We start from the raw sequence: 20,263 nt of genomic DNA, 5'->3' as shown, positions 1-20,263 counted from the left end.
TGTCTCCCTCTGTCTACCTCTCTCCTGTCTCCCTCTGTCTACGTCTCTCCTGTCTCCCTCTGTCTACGTCTCTCCTGTCTCCCTCTGTCTACGTCTCTCCTGTCTCCCTCTGTCTACCTCTCTCGTGTCTCCCTCTGTCTACCTCTCTCCTGTCTCCCTCTGTCTACCTCTCTCCTGTCTCCCTCTGTCTACCTCTCTCCTGTCTCCCTCTGTCTACCTCTCTCCTGTCTCCCTCTGTCTACCTCTCTCCTGTCTCCCTCTGTCTACCCCTCTCCTGTCTCCCTCTGTCTACCTCTCTCCTGTCTCCCTCTGTCTACCTCTCTCCTGTCTCCCTCTGTCCACGTCTCTCCTGTCTCCCTCTGTCTACCTCTCTCCTGTCTCCCTCTGTCTACGTCTCTCCTGTCTACCTCTCTTCTCTCTCCCTCTGTCTACCCCTCGCCTGTCTACCCCTCTCCTCTCTCCCACCGTCTCTCAACCCTCCACCAGGCTGTGAATGCAGGTAAATCTCTGTTCCTGCTCTATGCTTTGAAGAGTTCTCCTCGCCTCACCATCCTCTACCTCTACCTCTTCGACTACTCCGAAACCTTCCTCCCCTTCCTGCACACCTGCTGCCCCGCCCTCTCACGCGCCAGCAAGCCAATGGAGGACAGCCTCCCCCTCAACCACCAGGTACCAATGGACGGCTCAACTGTCACGTAGGATTGTATTTATTTGATAAATAAAGGTAGGCGTGTCGCTACGACAACTAGATGTAGACTACTGTAGATGTAGTCAGTATGGCTGGTCATAGACAACTAGATGTAGACTACTGTAGATGTAGTCAGTATGGCTGGTCATAGACAACTAGATGTAGACTACTGTAGATGTAGTCAGTATGGCTGGTCATAGACAACTAGATGTAGACTACTGTAGATGTAGTCTGGTCATAGACAACTAGACATAGACTACTGTAGCTGTAGTCTGGTTATAGACAACTAGATGTAGACTACTGTAGATGTAGTCAGTATGGCTGGTCATAGACAACTAGATGTAGACTACTGTAGATGTAGTCAGTATGGCTGGTCATAGACAACTAGATGTAGACTACTGTAGCTGTAGTCAGTATGGCTGGTCATAGACAACTAGATGTAGACTACTGTAGATGTAGTCAGTATGGCTGGTCATAGACAACTAGATGTAGACTACTGTAGATGTAGTCAGTATGGCTGGTCATAGACAACTAGATGTAGACTACTGTAGATGTAGTCAGTATGGCTGGTCATAGACAACTAGATGTAGACTACTGTAGATGTAGTCAGTATGGCTGGTCATAGACAACTAGATGTAGACTACTGTAGATGTAGTCAGTATGGCTGGTCATAGACAACTAGACGTAGACTACTGTAGATGTAGTCAGTATGGCTGGTCATAGACAACTAGATGTAGACTACTGTAGATGTAGTCAGTATGGCTGGTCATAGACAACTAGATGTAGACTACTGTAGCTGTAGTCAGTATGGCTGGTCATAGACAACTAGATGTAGACTACTGTAGATGTAGTCAGTATGGCTGGTCATAGACAACTAGATGTAGACTACTGTAGATGTAGTCAGTATGGCTGGTCATAGACAACTAGATGTAGACTACTGTAGATGTAGTCAGTATGGCTGGTCATAGACAACTACATGTAGACTACTGTAGATGTTGTCTGGTCATACTGACGATATTGGTATATCTCCCTCCCTCTCTCTCTCCCTCCTCCCCCCTCTCTCTCCCCCCTCCCCCCTCTCTCTCCCCCCTCCCCCCTCTCTCTCTCCCCCCCCACCCCCCTCTCTCTCCCCCCCCGCCCCCCTCTCTCTCCCCCCACCTCCCTCTCTCTCTCCCTCCAGGGGCACCCCAGCTGGCGCCAGTGGGCGGAGTTCCTAGTTAAGTACCTCCTCCTTCCGTACCAGCTGATCGCTGAGTTTGCCTGGGATTGGCTGTCGGTTCACTACTGGACGTCACGGTTCATCATCGTCAACGCCATGCTGCTGTCTGTGCTGGAGGGCTGTGTCCTGTGGAGGTTCTATAACCGAGCTGAGATCAGGTACCGTGTTTCTCTCTGTCCGTCTCACTGTCTCCGTCTATCCCCGTCACACCAACTTTCTCTCTCTTTCTTTCAGTCTCTCTAATCCTCTCTCATACTTTAGCCTGAATTATCCACTACTCTTTCTGTCCCTCTCTCACACTCATCCCTTCCTCTCTCCTCATCCCTCACTACATCTCTCTCTCGTCATCTCATCCCCTTCCTCTCATCTCATCCCTCACTACCTCTCTCTCTCTCCCCCCTCATCTCATCCCTCACTACCTCTCTCTCTCCCCCTCATCTCATCCCTCACTACCTCTCTCTCTCCCCCCTCATCTCATCCCTCACTACCTCTCTCTCTCCCCCCTCATCTCATCCCTCACTACCTCTCTCTCTCCTCATCTCATCCCTCACCACCTCTCTCTCTCTCCCCCCTCATCTCATCCCCCACTACCTCTCTCTCTCCCCCCTCATCTCATCCCTCACCACCTCTCTCTCTCTCCCCCCTCATCTCATCCCCCACTACCTCTCTCTCTCCCCCCTCATCTCATCCCCCATTACCTCTCTCTCTCCCCCTTCATCTCATCCCCCACTACCTCTCTCTCCCCCCCTCATCTCATCCCCCACTACCTCTCTCTCTTTCTTCATCTCATCCCCCACTACCTCTCTCTCCCCCCCTCATCTCATCCCCCACTACCTCTCTCTCCCCCCCTCATCTCATCCCCCACTACCTATCTCCCCCCTCATCTCATCCCCCACTACCTCTCTCTCTTTCTTCATCTCATCCCTCACTCTCTCCCCCTTCATCTCATCCCTCACTACCTCTCTCTCTCCTCATCTCATCCCTCACTACCCCTCTCTCCCCCCTTACCTCATCCCTCACTACCCCTCTCTCTCTCTCCCCCTTACCTCATCCCTCACTACCCCTCTCCCCCTTACCTCATCCCTCATCCCTCACTACCTCTCCACCATCTCTGCATAGTTAGTTGTTTAATGTAATGAAGTCTCCCTCTCCCCCCTCCAGGAGTCTCCCTCAGAAGATGTGGGGTCACCTGTGGAGGATGTCCTCCCAGGGTTTTGCCTTCGCCCTGTTCTGGCCGGTGGTCCCTCAGTTTGTGTGTAACTGTCTGTTCTACTGGGCTCTGTATTTCAACCCCATCATCAACATAGACCTGGTGGTGCAGCAGCTAATGCACCCGGACACACGAGGGCCGTGAAGGACTGGCCGGCTCCCTACGTTGTGCACTACTTCTGACCAGAGTCCCTATGGGGTAGTGCACTACTTCTGACCAGAGTCCCTATGGGGTAGTGCACTACTCCTGACCAGAGTCCCTATGGGGTAGTGCACTACTTCTGACCAGAGTCCCTATGGGGTAGTGTACTACTCCTGAGTCCCTATGGGGTAGTGCCCTACTTCTGACCAGAGTCCCTATGGGGTAGTGCACTACTCCTGAGTCCCTATGGGGTAGTGCCCTACTTCTGACCAGAGTCCCTATGGGGTAGTGCACTACTCCTGAGTCCCTATGGGGTAGTGCCCTACTTCTGACCAGAGTCCCTATGGGGTAGTGCACTACTCCTGACCAGAGTCCCTATGGGGTAGTGCACTACTCCTGAGTCCCTATGGGGTAGTGCCCTACTTCTGACCAGAGTCCCTATGGGGTAGTGCACTACTCCTGAGTCCCTATGGGGTAGTGCACTACTCCTGAGTCCCTATGGGGTAGTGCACTACTCCTGAGTCCCTATGGGGTAGTGCCCTACTTCTGACCAGAGTCCCTATGGGGTAGTGCCCTACTTCTGACCAGAGTCCCTATGGGGTAGTGCCCTACTTCTGACCAGAGTCCCTATGGGGTAGTACCCTACTCCTGACCAGAGTCCCTATGGGGTAGTGCCCTACTCCTGACCAGAGTCCCTATGGGGTAGTGCCCTACTCCTGACCAGAGTCCCTATGGGGTAGTGCACTACTTCTGACCAGAGTCCCTATGGGGTAGTGCACTACTTCTGACCAGAGTCCCTATGGGGTAGTGCACTACTTCTGACCAGAGTCCCTATGGGGTAGTGCACTACTTCTGACCAGAGTCCCTATGGGGTAGTGCACTACTTCTGACCAGAGTCCCTATGGGGTAGTGCACTACTTCTGACCAGAGTCCCTATGGGGTAGTGCACTACTTCTGACCAGAGTCCCTATGGGGTAGTGCACTACTTCTGACCAGAGTCCCTATGGGGTAGTGCACTACTTCTGACCAGAGTCCCTATGGGGTAGTGCCCTACTTCTGACCAGAGTCCCTATGGGGTAGTGCCCTACTTCTGACCAGAGTCCCTATGGGGTAGTGCCCTACTTCTGACCAGAGTCCCTATGGGGTAGTGCACTACTTCTGACCAGAGTCCCTATGGGGTAGTGCCCTACTTCTGACCAGAGTCCCTATGGGGTAGTGCCCTACTTCTGACCAGAGTCCCTATGGGGTAGTGCCCTACTTCTGACCAGAGTCCCTATGGGGTAGTGCCCTACTTCTGACCAGAGTCCCTATGGGGTAGTGCACTACTTCTGACCAGAGTCCCTATGGGGTAGTGCACTACTTCTGACCAAAGTCCCTATGGGGTAGTGCACTACTTCTGACCAGAGTCCCTATGGGGTAGTGCACTACTTCTGACCAGAGTCCCTATGGGGTAGTGCACTACTCCTGAGTCCCTATGGGGTAGTGCACTACTCCTGAGTCCCTATGGGGTAGTGCCCTACTTCTGACCAGAGTCCCTATGGGGTAGTGCACTACTTCTGACCAGAGTCCCTATGGGGTAGTGCACTACTCCTGAGTCCCTATGGGGTAGTGCACTACTACCATAGGGACTCTGGTGAAAAGGAGTGCACTATATTGTGAATAGGTACATAAGAGCCATGAGTGAGGAGGTACCGTTTAAACACAGGATGTGTCTTTTAAATGGCCCTCTATTCCCTTTATAGTGCACTACCCATAGGGACTCTGGTCAAAAGTAGTGCACTACCCATAGGGACTCTGGTCAAAAGTAGTGCACTACCCATAGGGACTCTGGTCAAAAGTAGTGCACTATGTACAGGATGGATGCCAGCGTAGCCCCCAGTATCATAGCAACGGGATTAATTCCAGCGTAGCCCGCAGTATCATAGCAACGGGATGGATGCCAGTGTAGCCCTCAGTATCATAGCAACGGGATGGATGCCAGCGTAGCCCACAGTATCATAGCAACGGGATGAATGCCAGCGTAGCCCCCAGTATCATAGCAACGGGATTAATTCCAGTGTAGCCCGCAGTATCATAGCAACGGGATGGATGCCAGCGTAGCCCACAGTTTCATAGCAACGGGATTAATTCCAGCGTAGCCCGCAGTATCATAGCAACGGGATGGATGCCAGCGTAGCCCACAGTATCATAGCAACAGGCAGCCATCTGTGAGCCAGACAAACCAATGTCTTAATGTGTGTGTGTGTTTCAAAAGGCTCACTATTCCCTATATTATAGTGAACTACTTTTGACCCGGGACCGTAGGAAGCCCCATAGAGCTCTGGTCAACAGCAGTGCACTATATAGGGAATGGGTTACCATTGGGGACGCAGACCAAGTTCTGTATAATATTGGATGGTTTCTCCTAATGTCTTAATTAAAGTGGTATGTTTAAGCAATAAGGCCAGAGGTTGGTGTGGTATATGGCCAATATACCACGGCTGAGGGCTGTTCTTAGGAACAACACAACACGGAGTAGCCTAGTGGTTAGAGCGTTGGGACAGAAACCGAAAGGTTGCTAGATCAAATCCCCGAGCTGTCGTTCTGAACAAGGCAGTTAACCCCACTGTTCCTAGGCCAGTTAACCCACTGTTCCTAGGCCAGTTAACCCACTGTTCCTAGACCAGTTAACCCACTGTTCCTAGGCCATCATTGTAAATAAGAATTTGTTCTTAATTAACTGACTTGCCTAGTTAAATAAAGGTTAAATAAATAAAATATATATTTTTAAAAATACCACAAACCCCCGAGTAGCATTATTGCTATTATAAACTGGTTAACAACGTAATGTTGTCATACCCGTGGTATATGGTCTGATATACCGCGGCTATCAGCCAATCAGCATTCAGGGCTCGAATCACCCAGTTTATAATGTCTGATATACCACGGGCTATCAGCCAATCAGCATTCAGGGCTCGAATCACCCAGTTTATAATGTCTGATATACCACGGCTATCAGCCAATAAGCATTCAGGGCTCGAATCACCCAGTTTATAAATATATATAAAATGAGGGTAATTCATATTGAAGGGAAGAGGTTGTTTGTCTGTTATGGGAGTCAGTGGTAATAACTAGAGAGGGTTGATATGATTCTGTTTTGGGGGTCAGTGGTAATAACTAGAGAGGGTTGATATGATTCTGTTATGGGGGTCAGTGGTAATAACTAGAGAGGGTTGATATGATTCTGTTATGGGGGTCAGTGGTAATAACTAGAGAGGGTTGATATGATTATGTTATGGGGGTCAGTGGTAATAACTAGAGAGGGTTGATATGATTCTGTTATGGGGGTCAGTGGTAATAACTAGAGAGGGTTGATATGATTCTGTTATGGGGGTCAGTGGTAATAACTGTAGAGAGGGTTGATATGATTATGTTATGGGGGTCAGTGGTAATAACTAGAGAGGGTTGATATGATTCTGTTATGGGGGTCAGTGGTAATAACTGTAGAGAGGGTTGATATGATTATGTTATGGGGGTCAGTGGTAATAACTAGAGAGGGTTGATATGATTCTGTTATGGGGGTCAGTGGTAATAACTAGAGAGGGTTGATATGATTCTGTTATGGGGGTCAGTGGTAATAACTAGAGAGGGTTGATATGATTCTGTTATGGGGGTCAGTGGTAATAACGAGAGAGGGTTGATATGATTCTGTTATGGGGGTCAGTGGTAATAACTAGAGAGGGTTGATATGATTCTGTTATGGGGGTCAGTGGTAATAACTAGAGAGGGTTGATATGATTCTGTTATGGGTGTCAGTGGTAATAACTAGAGAGGGTTGATATGATTCTGTTATGGGGGTCAGTGGTAATAACTGTAATAAACCTGTTCCTGGAGAGCTACCCTCCTGTAGGTTTTATCTCCAACCCTGTTCCTGGAGAGCTACCCTCCTGTAAGTTTTATCTCCAACCCTGTTCATGGAGAGCTACCCTCCTGTAGGTTTTAATCTCCAACCCTGTTCCTGGAGAGCTACCCTCCTGTAGGTTTTATCTCCAACCCTGTTCCTGGAGAGCTACCCTCCTGTAAGTTTTATCTCCAACCCTGTTCTTGGAGAGCTACCCTCCTGTAGGTTTTAATCTCCAACCCTGTTCCTGGAGAGCTACCCTCCTTCCTGGTGAGACACCCTCCTGTAGGTTTTAATCTCCAACCCTGTTCCTGGAGAGCTACCCTCCTTCCTGGTGAGACACCCTCCTGTAGGTTTTAATCTCCAACCCTGTTCCTGGAGAGCTACCCTCCTGTAGGTTTTAACTGCAAACCCAGTTGCAACTAACCCGATTCATCTTATCAGCCAGCTAATTTGTAGAATCAGGTGCGCTAGATTAGGGATGGATTGAAAACCTATAGGAGGGTATCTCTCCAGGAAGGAGGGTAGCTCTCCAGGAACAGGGTTGGAGATAAAAAACCTACAGGAGGGTAGGGGCCCAGGTTCTTGTTAGTTTTATTCTGACACCCTGTCCTATTCCCTATATAGTGCAGTGTGCACTATATTTGACCAGAACCTCTGTAGGGAATAGGGTGTCACAACATTCTGTTTCCATGGTGACGTGGAGCTCAGCTTGTCTCGTTTGAAGGCAACACACATATTGCCTTTCTTCTCTTTTTACAAGGTTACTTTAAAAATAAATAGTTAAGCACTTGAGTTTCATATGGTAATCGTAAATAAAAACTATTTCTACTTCCTGCATTCAGAAAGAGTTTATTAAATATGGCGATATCCAGCTGTTGTCATTTTCAATTTAAGGAAATCACCTGTTTGAGTGTTCGTCCCAAATGGCACCCGATTCCCTATGTAGTGCACTACTTTTGACCAGGACCTAGAGGGTAAGCCATAGGGCCTTGGTCAAAAATATAGTGCACTTACATAGGGAAGAGGGTGCCGTTTGGGATGAATGCTGGGACAGGTGGGACTCCATTGTTTAACATAAAAGGGCTATCGCCTCATTGGTCCCTCTCATGTAACCAATGGCCTGAAGGATGTTTTATGTTTGTTTGTGACAAAATGTTGTTTTAAATTGTCAATTTGTTTAATTGTTCATGAATCGGTTCATTCTTTCCCACCTGTCCTGAGGTTGGTTGTTTATAATTGCGTAGATTGAATTATTAAATATCTTGTCTTTTTTTATTTTTTATTCTCATTTATTTTTTCATTTAGAGGAATTCCACCACCTTTCCGTAAGTTGTGGTCTATATAGGGGCGGCAGGTAGTCTAGTGGTTAGTGTTGGGCCAGTAACCGAACGGTTGCTAGATTAGATCCCCCGAGCTGACAAGGTAAAACATCGTCCGTTCTGCCCCTAAACAAGGCAGTTTAACCCACTGTTCCTCGGTAGGCCGTCATTGTAAATAAGAATGTGTTCTTAACTGACTTGCCTGGTTAAATATAAGGGATGCCATTGGGAACAAACTAAGTTGTATACTGGAGATGATGAATGAGGTTTAACAGTGGTGGAATGTCCCCTTTTAATTAAACTGGTAGTACTACTTCTGGTGCACTGTGATTCCCTCTGACGCGTTACCATGGTGAGAGTGCACAACCATTTTTGCTACACCTGCAATAACATCTGCTAAACGTGTGTATGTGACAAACCAAATGTGATTTGACTGTGATTCCCTCTGATGCGTTACCTGGGTTGTTCTGGTTTCTCCCCCAAAAATGAAGACTTAGCAAACAAACAAATTAATAAAATACTTTCTTTTTTTTAAGAATATGATGAAACTTTGTGTTTGTTCCAAAGATTTTTCCTCCAGATGAGATGAGAGAATATATTTTTGTTGTAGGCCTACAGATGAGAGAATGTGTTTTTGTTGTAGGCCTACAGATGAGAGAATGTATTTTTGTTGTAGGCCTACAGATGAGATGAGAGAATGTGTTGTTGTTGTAGGCCTACAGATGAGATGAGAGAATTTATTTTTGTTGTAGGCCTACAGATGAGAGAATGTGTTTTTGTTGTAGGCCTACAGATGAGAGAATGTATTTTTGTTGTAGGCCTACAGATGAGAGAATGTGTTTTTGTTGTAGGCCTACAGATGAGATGAGAGAATGTATTTTTGTTGTAGACCTACAGATGAGATGAGAGAATGTATTTTTGTTGTAGGCCTCCAGATGAGAGAATGTATTTTTGTTGTAGGCCTCCAGATGAGATGAGAGAATGTGTTTTTGTTGTAGGCCTACAGATGAGAGAATGTATTTTTGTTGTAGGCCTACAGATGAGAGAATGTGTTTTTGTTGTAGGCCTACAGATGAGAGAATGTGTTTTTGTTGTAGGCCTACAGATGAAATCACGCCATTAGATTCTAACACGAACACGCCAACAATTTGACATCGTTGTTTTGGAGCAATGCCGTCATATCGCTGTGGGACTCTAACACACACACGCCATTAGATTTTAACACACACACACCATTAGATTCTAACACACACGCACCATTAGATTCTAACACACCATTAGATTCTAACACACCATTAGACTCTAACACGCACACCATTAGACTCTAACACGCACACCATTAGACTCTAACACGCACACCATTAGACTCTAACACGCACACCATTAGACTCTAACACACACGCCATTAGACTCTAACACACACGCCATTAGATTCTAACACACCATTAGACTAACACGCCATTAGACTCTAACACGCCATTAGACTCTAACACGCCATTAGACTCTAACACACCATTAGACTCTAACACACACACCATTAGATTCTAACGCCATTAGACTCTAACACACCATTAGATTCTAACACACACACCATTAGATTCTAACACACACACCATTAGATTCTAACACACCATTAGACGCTAACACACCATTAGACGCTAACACACCATTAGACGCTAACACACCATTAGATTCTAACACACACACCATTAGATTCTAACACACACACCATTAGATTCTAACACACACACAATTAGACTCTAACACACACACCATTAGACTCTAACACACACACCATTAGACTCTAACACACACACCATTAGATTCTAACGCCATTAGACTCTAACACACCATTAGATTCTAACACACACACCATTAGATTCTAACACGCCATTAGATTCTAACACACACACCATTAGACTCTAACACACACACCATTAGACTCTAACACACACACCATTAGACTCTAACACACACACCATTAGACTCTAACACACACACCATTAGATTCTAACACACCATTACATTCTAACACACACACCATTAGACTCTAACACACCATTAGACGCTAACACACCATTAGACGCTAACACACCATTAGACGCTAACACACCATTAGACGCTAACACACCATTAGATTCTAACACACACGCCATTAGATTCTAACACACACGCCATTAGATTCTAACACACACGCCATTAGATTCTAACACACACGCCATTAGATTCTAACACACACGCCATTAGATTCTAACACACACGCCATTAGATTCTAACACACACACCATTAGATTCTAACACACACGCCATTAGACTCTAACACACCATTAGACTCTAACACACCATTAGACTCTAACACACCATTAGACTCTAACACACCATTAGACTCTAACACAGCATTAGACTCTAACACACCATTAGACTCTAACACACACACCATTAGACTCTAACACACACACCATTAGACTCTAACACACCATTAGACTCTAACACACACACCATTAGACTCTAACACACCATTAGACTCTAACACACACACCATTAGACTCTAACACACCATTAGACTCTAACACACACACCATTAGACTCTAACACACCATTAGATTCTAACACGCCATTAGACTCTAACACACACACCATTAGATTCTAACACACCATTAGACTCTAACACACACACCATTAGATTCTAACACACCATTAGACTCTAACACACCATTAGACTCTAACACACCATTAGACTCTAACACACCATTAGACTCTAACACACCATTAGACTCTAACACACACCATTAGACTCTAACACACCCCATTAGACTCTAACACACACACCATTAGACTCTAACACACACACCATTAGACTCTAACACACACACCATTAGACTCTAACACGCCATTAGACTCTAACACGCCATTAGACTCTAACACGCCATTAGACTCTAACACGCCATTAGACTCTAACACACCATTAGACTCTAACACACCATTAGACTCTAACACACCATTAGATTCTAACACACCATTAGACTCTAACACACCATTAGACTCTAACACACCATTAGACTCTAACACACCATTAGACTCTAACACACCATTAGACTCTAACACACCATTAGATTCTAACACACCATTAGACTCTAATACGCCATTAGAATGTCTTTACTGTTTTCTTTTGTACATTTGAAAATGTCAATCTACAAGCTGTTTATAGAACTGCTGTTTGAGTCCTCAGTCATAGACTTAATGATACACCCCCAGCAGGTCTGTCATGGTGATATAATCACACTGTTAATCAGACCAATGGGCCGTGCCCATCAGAGAGACAGAGGGTAAAGTACTGTAGGTCTTTATTACACACACACCACTAGCCAGGACAAACAAGAGAAAACGCCTCTCTCTCATTCACTCACTCACTCACTCACACACTCTGTAACAGCATCAGTGACGGGTACAGGTGGGCTGTTCGTATCCACACATGAAGTCGGGCCAGACAGAGTATTTAGGGATGAAGGGAGCTCTCCTCAGACACCTGGTCGCCTCCCGGTCACACCTGCACAGAATCTTGTCACACCTGTTCTTGAGAGACTCTAGAACCACCGGACAGAACACACAGGGTGGAATTTAGAATTCTTAGAATGCAATAGGACTAAATAGAATGCAATAGAACTGTATTTGTCACATTATCGATGGAAAATTGCCCCTTGGCTTCAGACCTGGAAATACAGCTTGTATCCACGGTTGTTACTAGTTACCACAGTCAGAATTGGCTACATCATAAACATACATGTGCTTTGAGCTCTTCATTTAAGGTTAGGGTTAGGCATAATGATGAACCACTATCCTAGAGAGTGCTTAGGAGTACAGAAATACAGTGTTGCATTATGGGATGTGTAGTTCATACAGAAATACAGTGTTGAATTATGGGGATGTGTAGTTCATACAGAAATACAGTGTTGCATTATGGGATGTGTAGTTCATACAGAAATACAGTGTTGCATTATGGGATGTGTAGTTCATACATAAATACAGTGTTGCATTATGGGATGTGTAGTTCATACAGAAATACAGTGTTGCATTATGGGATGTGTAGTTCATACAGAAATACAGTGTTGCATTATGGGATGTGTAGTTCATACAGAAATACAGTGTTGAATTATGGGATGTGTAGTTCATACAGAAATACAGTGTTGAATTATGGGGATGTGTAGTTTGTACCGCAGTTGGACATCTTGTTCTCACAGGTCCACTGGTACTTGTCCGTCTTGGTCTGACAACCCAGATTCTCAGCCTTCCCATAGCAACAGTCATGCTTGTGACAGCACCTTGTGGACAGAAAATAACAAAATCGTGTTGTTGATGGGAGTTAACTCTGGTACAGTGTATAATTTCTCAAAGTGCTTTATGTAAATCTAGTCTGCTATACAATCCATTATGTGAGGACAATGGCTTTGGGTTGTCTTCTCTTCAGCCTCGGACTATGTAGTAGCTCATCAACAAAAGCAGAATTCAGTCCATGTTTTTCCAAGCTCAAAATGGAGGGTCTGAGAAACTATCTGTTGGCCATGGGATAGGAGACAGCAGGTCCGGATCTAGCCTTTTGGGGGGGGGGTCCTAAACCGAGATTTGGTCAACTATTAGGCAAACTATTAGAATTTTAGCAACCAGAAAATGGCTGAGAGATGTCTACGTATTGCACCTTTAATGATATCTGTGAGTGTGACTAACAAAATCAATTGGGGCCCACTGGAGGTCAGGCCCCCTGGGCACGTGCCCTGAATGCCTAGCCGCTATTTGGCCATGATTCCTACAAGTTTAGATACAGTTGAAGTCAGAAGTTTACATACACTTAGGTTGGAGTCATTAAATCTCGTTTTTCAACAACCACACCACAAATTTCTTGATGACAAACTATAGTTTTGGAAAGTTGGTTAGGACATCTACTTTGTGTACGACACTAGTCATTTTTCCAACAATTGTTTACAGACAGATTATTTCACTTATAATTCATTGTATCAATTCCAGTGGGTCAGATGTTTACATCTGTGCTTTTAAACAGCTTGGAAAATTCCAGAAAATGATGTCCTGGCTTTAGAAGTTTCTGATAGGCTAATTGACATAATTTGAGTCAATTGGAGGTGTACCTGTGGATGTATTTCAAGGCCTACCTTCAAACTCAGTGCCTCTTTGCTTGACATCATGGGAAAATAAAAATAAATTGGCTAAGATTTTTTTGTTGTAGACCTCCACAAGTCTGGTTCATCCTTGGGAGCAATTTCCAAACAGCTGAAGGTACCACGTTCATCTGTACAAACACCATGGGACCACGCAGCCGTCATACCGCTCAGGAAGGAGACGCGTTCTGTCTCCTAGAGATTAATTTACTTTGGTGCGAAAAATGCAAATCAATCCCAGAACAACAGCAAAGGACCTTGTGAAGATGCTGGAGGAAACAGGTATAAAAGTATCTATATCCACAGTAAAACGAGTCCTATATGTACATAACCTGAAAGGTCGCTCAGCAAGGAAGAAGCCACTGCTCCAAAACGGCCATAAAAAAAGCCAGATTATGGTTTGCAATTGCACATGGGGACAAAGATTGTACTTTTTGGAGAAATGTCCTCTGGTATGATGAAACAAAAATAGAACTGTTTGGCCATAATGACCATCGTTATGTTTGGAGGAAAAAGGGGGAGGCTTTCAAGCCAAAGAACACCATCCCAACCGTGAAGAATGGGAGTGGCAGCATCATGTTGTGGGGTTGCTTTGCTGCAGGAGGGACTGGTGCACTTCACAAAAGAGATGGCATCATGAGGCAGGAAAACTTTGTGAATAAATTGAAGCAACATCTCAAGACATCAGTCAGGAATTTAAAGCTTGGTTGCAAATGGGTCTTCCAAATGGACAATGACCCCAAGCATGCTTCCAAAGCTGTGACAAAATGGCTTAAGGACAACAAAGTCAAGGTATTGGAGTGGCCATCACAAAGCCCTGACCTCAATCCTATAGAAAATTTGTGGGCAGAACTGAAAAAGCGTGTGCAAAAAAGGAGGCCTAAAAACCTGACTCAGTTACACCAGCTCTGTCAGGAGGAATGGGCCAAAATTCACCCAACTTATTGTGGAAGGCTACCCAAAATGTTTGACCCAAGTTTAAAATTGTTTAAGGGCAATGCTACCAAATACTAATCGAGTGTATGTAAACTTCTGACCCACTGGGAATGTGAAGAAATAAATAAAAGCTGAAATAAATCATTATCTCTACAATTATTCTGACATTTCACATTCTTAATATAAAGTGGTGACCTAAGAAAGCATTTTTTTTTTACTAGGATCAAATGTCAGGAATTGTGAAAAACTGAGTTTAAATGTATTTGGCTAAAGCCAAATACATGTAAATTTCTGACTTCAACTCTAACTGGATAGACTTAATTTATCAATCTGAAATGTGTTAGCTGACATCTCTAATTGAGTGACTGACTGTCAAAACAACAGGAAAAACTGCTGTTGTTCCACACAATCTCCAACTGTACACCCATTCTAACTCTCAATCTCCAACTGTACACCCATTCTAACTCTCAATCTCCAACTGTACACCCATTCTAACTCTCAATCTCCAACTGTACACCCATTCTAACTCTCAATCTCCAACTGTACACCCATTCTAACTCTCAATCTCCAACTGTACACCCATTCTAACTCTCAATCTCCAACTGTACACCCATTCTAACTCTCAATCTCCAACTGTACACCCATTCTAACTCTCAATCTCCAACTGTACACCCATTCTAACTCTCAATCTCCAACTGTACACCCATTCTAACTCTCAATCTCCAACTGTACACCCATTCTAACTCTCAATCTCCAACTGTACACCCATTCTAACTCTCAATCTCCAACTGTACACCCATTCTAACTCTCAATCTCCAACTGTACACCCATTCTAACTCTCAATCTCCAACTGTACACCCATTCTAACTCTCAATCTCCAACTGTACACCCATTCTAACTCTCAATCTCCAACTGTACACCCATTCTAACTCTCAATCTCCAACTGTACACCCATTCTAACTCTCAATCTCCAACTGTACACCCATTCTAACTCTCAATCTCCAACTGTACACCCATTCTAACTCTCAATCTCCAACTGTACACCCATTCTAACTCTCAACAGTGAGTTGAGACACCGACTGAGTTCCTAAAATAATATACATGTATTGTTGTGGCCAAAAGCCCCCGCTTATGTTGATTATGTTGCTTATGCCTGGATCCGGCCCTGGCAGACAGACAGCACATTACAGCATGAAATTACTGTTTGTAGATATTCATGGTCTGTGGATGTATTTAGAAATCAGAGTTGGTGCCAACCGGGTTTGTGCCAAGCCACAGCTGTAATTACACCACGGCTAAGTGCTGAGTCCCAGTAGACTTTAGACCAACCAGCCCTAGTCCAGTAGTAGCTCCGTGTGTGTGTGACGGTACTCACCAGTCAGCCTTGTCTCGAGGCCATCCCTGGCCTCCCAGCCCGCAGTAACATCCATACATGATGTAAGCCACCGCCGACCTCCCAGTGCTGCATTTAACGACGCCCGCCAACTCCAACAAGCCCCGCTTGTCCCGCCGCCGCCATCGCTCCGGTAACGGGGAGGTGACTGTCGGTGTTGTCGCTAACTCAGTGCCTTCGTAAGATCTGGTTATCCCGTCGATAACATGCTCTAAATTTAGATTGTAATAGGTATTGTTAAACAAACGGTTGATGTATTCACTATAACCGCTGTGAGTGTGTGTGTACTTACAGAGAGACAAACACACACAGGCTACAGTGTGCAACAAACTAAATTTATGTACAATTTGACGGCTTTGTTTTTTGGAGAAATGTTCTCATATTGCTGTAAGATTCTAACACGCACACGCCAACTTTCCCCTGCTCTGTAGGCTGTCCTAGACCAGACAACAGTCTGCTGTACAATGCAGGGATTCACCTGTATGACAAATACATATATAAAACTGGTTTGTGTCTTAAAGAATGAAAATCCCTTTTATTAATAGCCTATAGCCTTCTGTCTTTTGGGCATATGTGTAGCCGTTCCAATTTACGCACAGCTTTTTTTGCTTTTCTGAAAATAACCACGCAATACAATTTGACATCAATGCTGTTGTTTAGATAAAACTACTTTCCTGAAACAGAACAGAACACTTACCGGAGAACAGAAGCAGAGCGAGGTATAAAGCAGACATCTCCATGCAAGCCACGCGCCTAGTAATGGTCTTCTATTCGAGAACGCGTCAGTTTATGACCGCGTTTCCCAAACTAGGGCTCGCGACTCCACGTGAGGTCGACTGATATGAACATGGAGTTGCGGGAGCAGTGGCGACCATCATTCCGTTTTGAGCCCCACATTTTTAGGACTTTTTAAAAAAATGTTATAAATGTCAAATCACGTTATATTGAAGGTAGCTTTGATTTGACTGATCAAGTCAAAGTCTTACTTTCAAAATCGTAACTAGCAGTCATCATCATGACAGTCGACAATCTACTGGCAAATCCTTTTTAATCCTTGACATATTAAGATAAATAATTTAGAGAAATTATCGGCCATTGAACATAAAGATTACACATCGAACTGGAAATCGCAAATTCAACAATGAATCGCTTGGAAGGAATACGTAGCTCCAACTCCAAGCATTGCAAAGCAACCACGAACGAATGGAGAGGCTGTGTGTTTTATTCAGAGTTCCCACCATAAATCCAGAGAATGCCAGACTTGGATGACAAAGTTTGATGACAGAATTTGCCCACAAAGGACCGCTGCGCCACCTTCACAAGGTGAGGTGTTGGGACTCTGCTGTTGGGACAGCTTTATGTAGGCCCTAACAGTTTGAGGGCACCGTTTGTCACCGTTATAGTGCAATGAATGTATTGTTTAGTGTTGTGTAGTGGCTTTGCTGGCCGGCAGCCCACATTGCTTTTGCTCCACCAAGATGTACATGCTGAAATCGCCACTGTGCGGGAGAATTGACTAAATCCGTCCGAAAACAAACATTATGTACAATAAATAGCATACAATATTATTATATTGTATTTGTATTTCAAAATCGTTGTAATGTGATCAACCTTAAAAATCTAAATGAACCTTTTTCAAAACTAAAAGATCAAATGAAACCAGAGCGCGGCCTTAGATCATGGGAAAGGGCCAGAGGCCGCAGCTTTTTTTTCAGATAACTTTGCTAAACGAAGTATTTATGTTCTGACTGAACGAATCAAAAACTCCCCAGTTTATGCTGTCCAAATGGCCGTTAGCAGTGAGGGCCTAGAAGCCCATGCGTTTGTTCGCTATACATGTCAGGGGATGCTATTTTCAATGACATATTGTTATGTTTCACGATTCCTGAGGATGAATTGAAGAAAAACAGTTTCCATATGGGATCGAATCGTGGACATTTGCACAGATGGTGCTACATCTATGGTGGGACGGAGGGCAGGCCTCTGCACAGATGGTGCTACATCTCTGGTGGGACGGAGGGCAGGCCTCTGCACAGATGGTGCTACATCTATGGTGGGACGGAGGGCAGGCCTCTGCACTCTAGTTATCAATGTGTCTCTCTTTGCCATATGGACGCATTGTATGGTACACTGTATGGTACATTGTATTGTACACTGAGAGCAACTGGCTTGAAAAAGGGCTGAGTACAGAACTCGGAGATATACTGCAGCAGGTTACTACGATTGTAAACTATGTACATCAAACCACAGCCCTCTCCCTCTGAGTATTAATGACGCGTTCAAAACAACTGGGAACTCGGAAATCTCCGACTTCAGTGCGTTCACGACAACTGAGAACTCGGAAATAAACGAACTCCGACTGTGGGAAAAATCGTTTTGAACGGTCATTCAACTCGGAATTCCAACATCTTTCTAGGGCTCCGAGCTCCGACTTTTTCGACCTGAAGATCACTGACGTCATGATTTGACCTCGTATTTTTCCGAGTTCCCAGTTGTCGTGAAAGCACCATAAAACGTATGATAGGCTACCCTTTGCCTGCTCATATATGTGTGAAGCTGGATTCAATGCTCTCCTCTGCATTAAAACACATATTGATCCAGGTTGATCCTGACTTTGAGAAGCTTCGAGTCGACATGCAATCAAGCACACCCATCTCATTAGCGCTGGTGAGATATACATTACGTCAGACTCATTTGCAATTGACTGTCAGATAGTCCCACATTGAAGTATGTGGTGGTGAGTTGAGAAGACAATCAGAAAAATTGTTAGAATGTTTTTCAATTGACAGCCACGGCCCCAAATAAAACACGAAACATTGGCTGTTAATTTTACATCTGTTTTTTTTAACATGGTTGTGGTCGCGAGGATTTTCAGATATCAAAATGGGGTCGTGGGCCAAAAAAGGTTTGGGAACTCCTTTTTTATTATTTTGTATTTAGGTTTGGGAACTCGAGGCGATTAAAAAAAATGGTTGATCCGGTGGCTGATCGTAGGCCAGTCCCCCGAACCGTTTAAGGTTAGAATGAATGTACTTCGATTTTAGGACAGGGGTTGAGGACAGCATCCACCCAGGAGGCGATACCTGTGATTGAATGATTCAATGGTCATGGACACTGTCCGTGTTGGACTTAGTGGTTAGAGTGTAGGGGCGGCAGGTAGCCTAGTGGTTAGAGTGTAGGGGCGGCAGGTAGCCTAGTGGTTAGAGTGTAGGGGCGGCAGGTAGCCTAGTGGTTAGAGTGTAGGGGCGGCAGGTAGCCTAGTGGTTAGAGTGTAGGGGCGGCAGGTAGCCTAGTGGTTAGAGTGTAGGGGCGGCAGGTAGCCTAGTGGTTAGAGTGTAGGGGCGGCAGGTAGCCTAGTGGTTAGAGTGTAGGTGCGGCAGGTAGCCTAGTGGTTAGAGTGTAGGGGTGGCAGGTAGCCTAGTGGTTAGAGTGTAGGGGTGGCAGGTAGCCTAGTGGTTAGAGTGTAGGGGCGGCAGGTAGCCTAGTGGTTAGAGTGTAGGGGCGGCAGGTAGCCTAGTGGTCAGAGTGTAGGGGCGGCAGGTAGCCTAGTGGTTAGAGTGTAGGGGCGGCAGGTAGCCTAGTGGTTAGAGTGTAGAGGGAGCAGGTAGTCTAGTGGTTAGAGTGTAGGGGTGGCAGGTAGCCTGGTGGTTAGAGTGTAGGAGTGGCAGGTAGCCTGGTGGTTAGAGTGTAGGGGCGGCAGGTAGCCTGGTGGTTAGAGTGTAGGGGCGACAGGTAGCCTAGTGGTTAGAGTGTAGGGGCGACAGGTAGCCTAGTGATTAGAGTGTAGGGGTGGCAGGTAGCCTAGTGGTTAGAGTGTAGGGGCGGCAGGTAGCCTAGTGGTTAGAGTGTAGGGGTGGCAGGTAGCCTACTGGTTAGAGTGTAGGTGCGGCAGGTAGCCTAGTGGTTAGAGTGTAGGGGTGGCAGGTAGCCTAGTGGTTAGAGTGTAGGGGCGGCAGGTAGTCTAGTGGTTAGAGTGTAGGGGCGGCAGGTAGCCTAGTGGTTAGAGTGTAGGGGCGGCAGGTAGCCTAGTGGTTAGAGTGTAGGGGCGGCAGGTAGCCTAGTGGTTAGAGTGTAGGGGCGGCAGGTAGCCTAGTGGTTAGAGTGTAGGGGCGACAGGTAGCCTAGTGGTTAGAGTGTAGGGGCGACAGGTAGCCTAGTGGTTAGAGTGTAGGTGCGGCAGGTAGCCTAGTGGTTAGAGTGTAGGTGCGGCAGGTAGCCTAGTGGTTAGAGTATTGGGCCAGTAACCGAAAGATTGTTGGCTCGAATCCCCGAGCTGACAAGGTAAAAGTCTCTCGTTCTGTAACAA

The 20,263-nt window shown here is 45.5% G+C and overlaps 2 protein-coding genes and 1 long non-coding RNA gene across 4 annotated transcripts in view; 2 read left to right on the top strand and 1 right to left on the bottom strand.

Moving 5' to 3' along the window:
- The window catches only part of LOC110487344 (bifunctional apoptosis regulator), an 18,783-nt gene extending 15,355 nt beyond the window's left edge, over positions 1-3,428 (top strand). Inside the window, exons 7-9 of one of the 2 annotated variants that reach the window (XM_036942259.1) lie at positions 487-669; positions 1,869-2,065; positions 3,069-3,428. In XM_036942259.1, coding sequence (XP_036798154.1) covers positions 487-669; positions 1,869-2,065; positions 3,069-3,261 — 573 coding nt within the window. In that variant the 3' untranslated portion in view covers positions 3,262-3,428. The remainder of the gene's footprint in view (positions 1-486; positions 670-1,868; positions 2,066-3,068) is intronic. The other variant, XM_036942257.1, reaches the window with a different exon arrangement.
- A 2,759-nt stretch (positions 3,429-6,187) lies between these two features.
- Positions 6,188-8,937, top strand: LOC118938420. Its single transcript, XR_005035701.1, has 2 exons — positions 6,188-7,277; positions 7,492-8,937. It is a non-coding gene; the product is annotated as an uncharacterized LOC118938420 (long non-coding RNA).
- A 2,661-nt stretch (positions 8,938-11,598) lies between these two features.
- On the bottom strand, positions 11,599-16,778 carry LOC118938417 (phospholipase A2-like). Its single transcript, XM_036942299.1, has 4 exons — positions 16,655-16,778; positions 15,940-16,168; positions 12,673-12,779; positions 11,599-12,044 (listed from the first exon to the last, which is right to left on the bottom strand). The coding sequence occupies exons 1-4, from the start codon at positions 16,695-16,697 to the stop codon at positions 11,896-11,898; spliced, it is 528 nt and encodes a 175-aa protein (XP_036798194.1). The 5' UTR covers positions 16,698-16,778; the 3' UTR covers positions 11,599-11,895.
- Positions 16,779-20,263: the final 3,485 nt, after the last annotated feature.

Source organism: Oncorhynchus mykiss, chromosome 13 (genome assembly GCF_013265735.2).
Source record: "Oncorhynchus mykiss isolate Arlee chromosome 13, USDA_OmykA_1.1, whole genome shotgun sequence".
Lineage (NCBI taxonomy): Eukaryota > Metazoa > Chordata > Actinopteri > Salmoniformes > Salmonidae > Oncorhynchus > Oncorhynchus mykiss.
This window is presented reverse-complemented; position numbering and strand designations above follow the sequence as displayed.

What these genes read in the sequence shown, in the direction of transcription:
- LOC118938417 (XM_036942299.1), bottom strand. Translation starts at nt 16,697, where the DNA reads ATGGAGATGTCTGCTTTATACCTCGCTCTGCTTCTGTTCTCCG. An exon ending in CGCTCTGCTTCTGTTCTCCG is followed by an intron (nt 16,169 to 16,654) that starts GTAAGTGTTCTG and finishes ATCTAAATTTAG; the next exon opens with AGCATGTTATCGACGGGATA. An exon ending in GAACAAGATGTCCAACTGCG is followed by an intron (nt 12,045 to 12,672) that starts GTACAAACTACA and finishes CGGTGGTTCTAG; the next exon opens with AGTCTCTCAAGAACAGGTGT.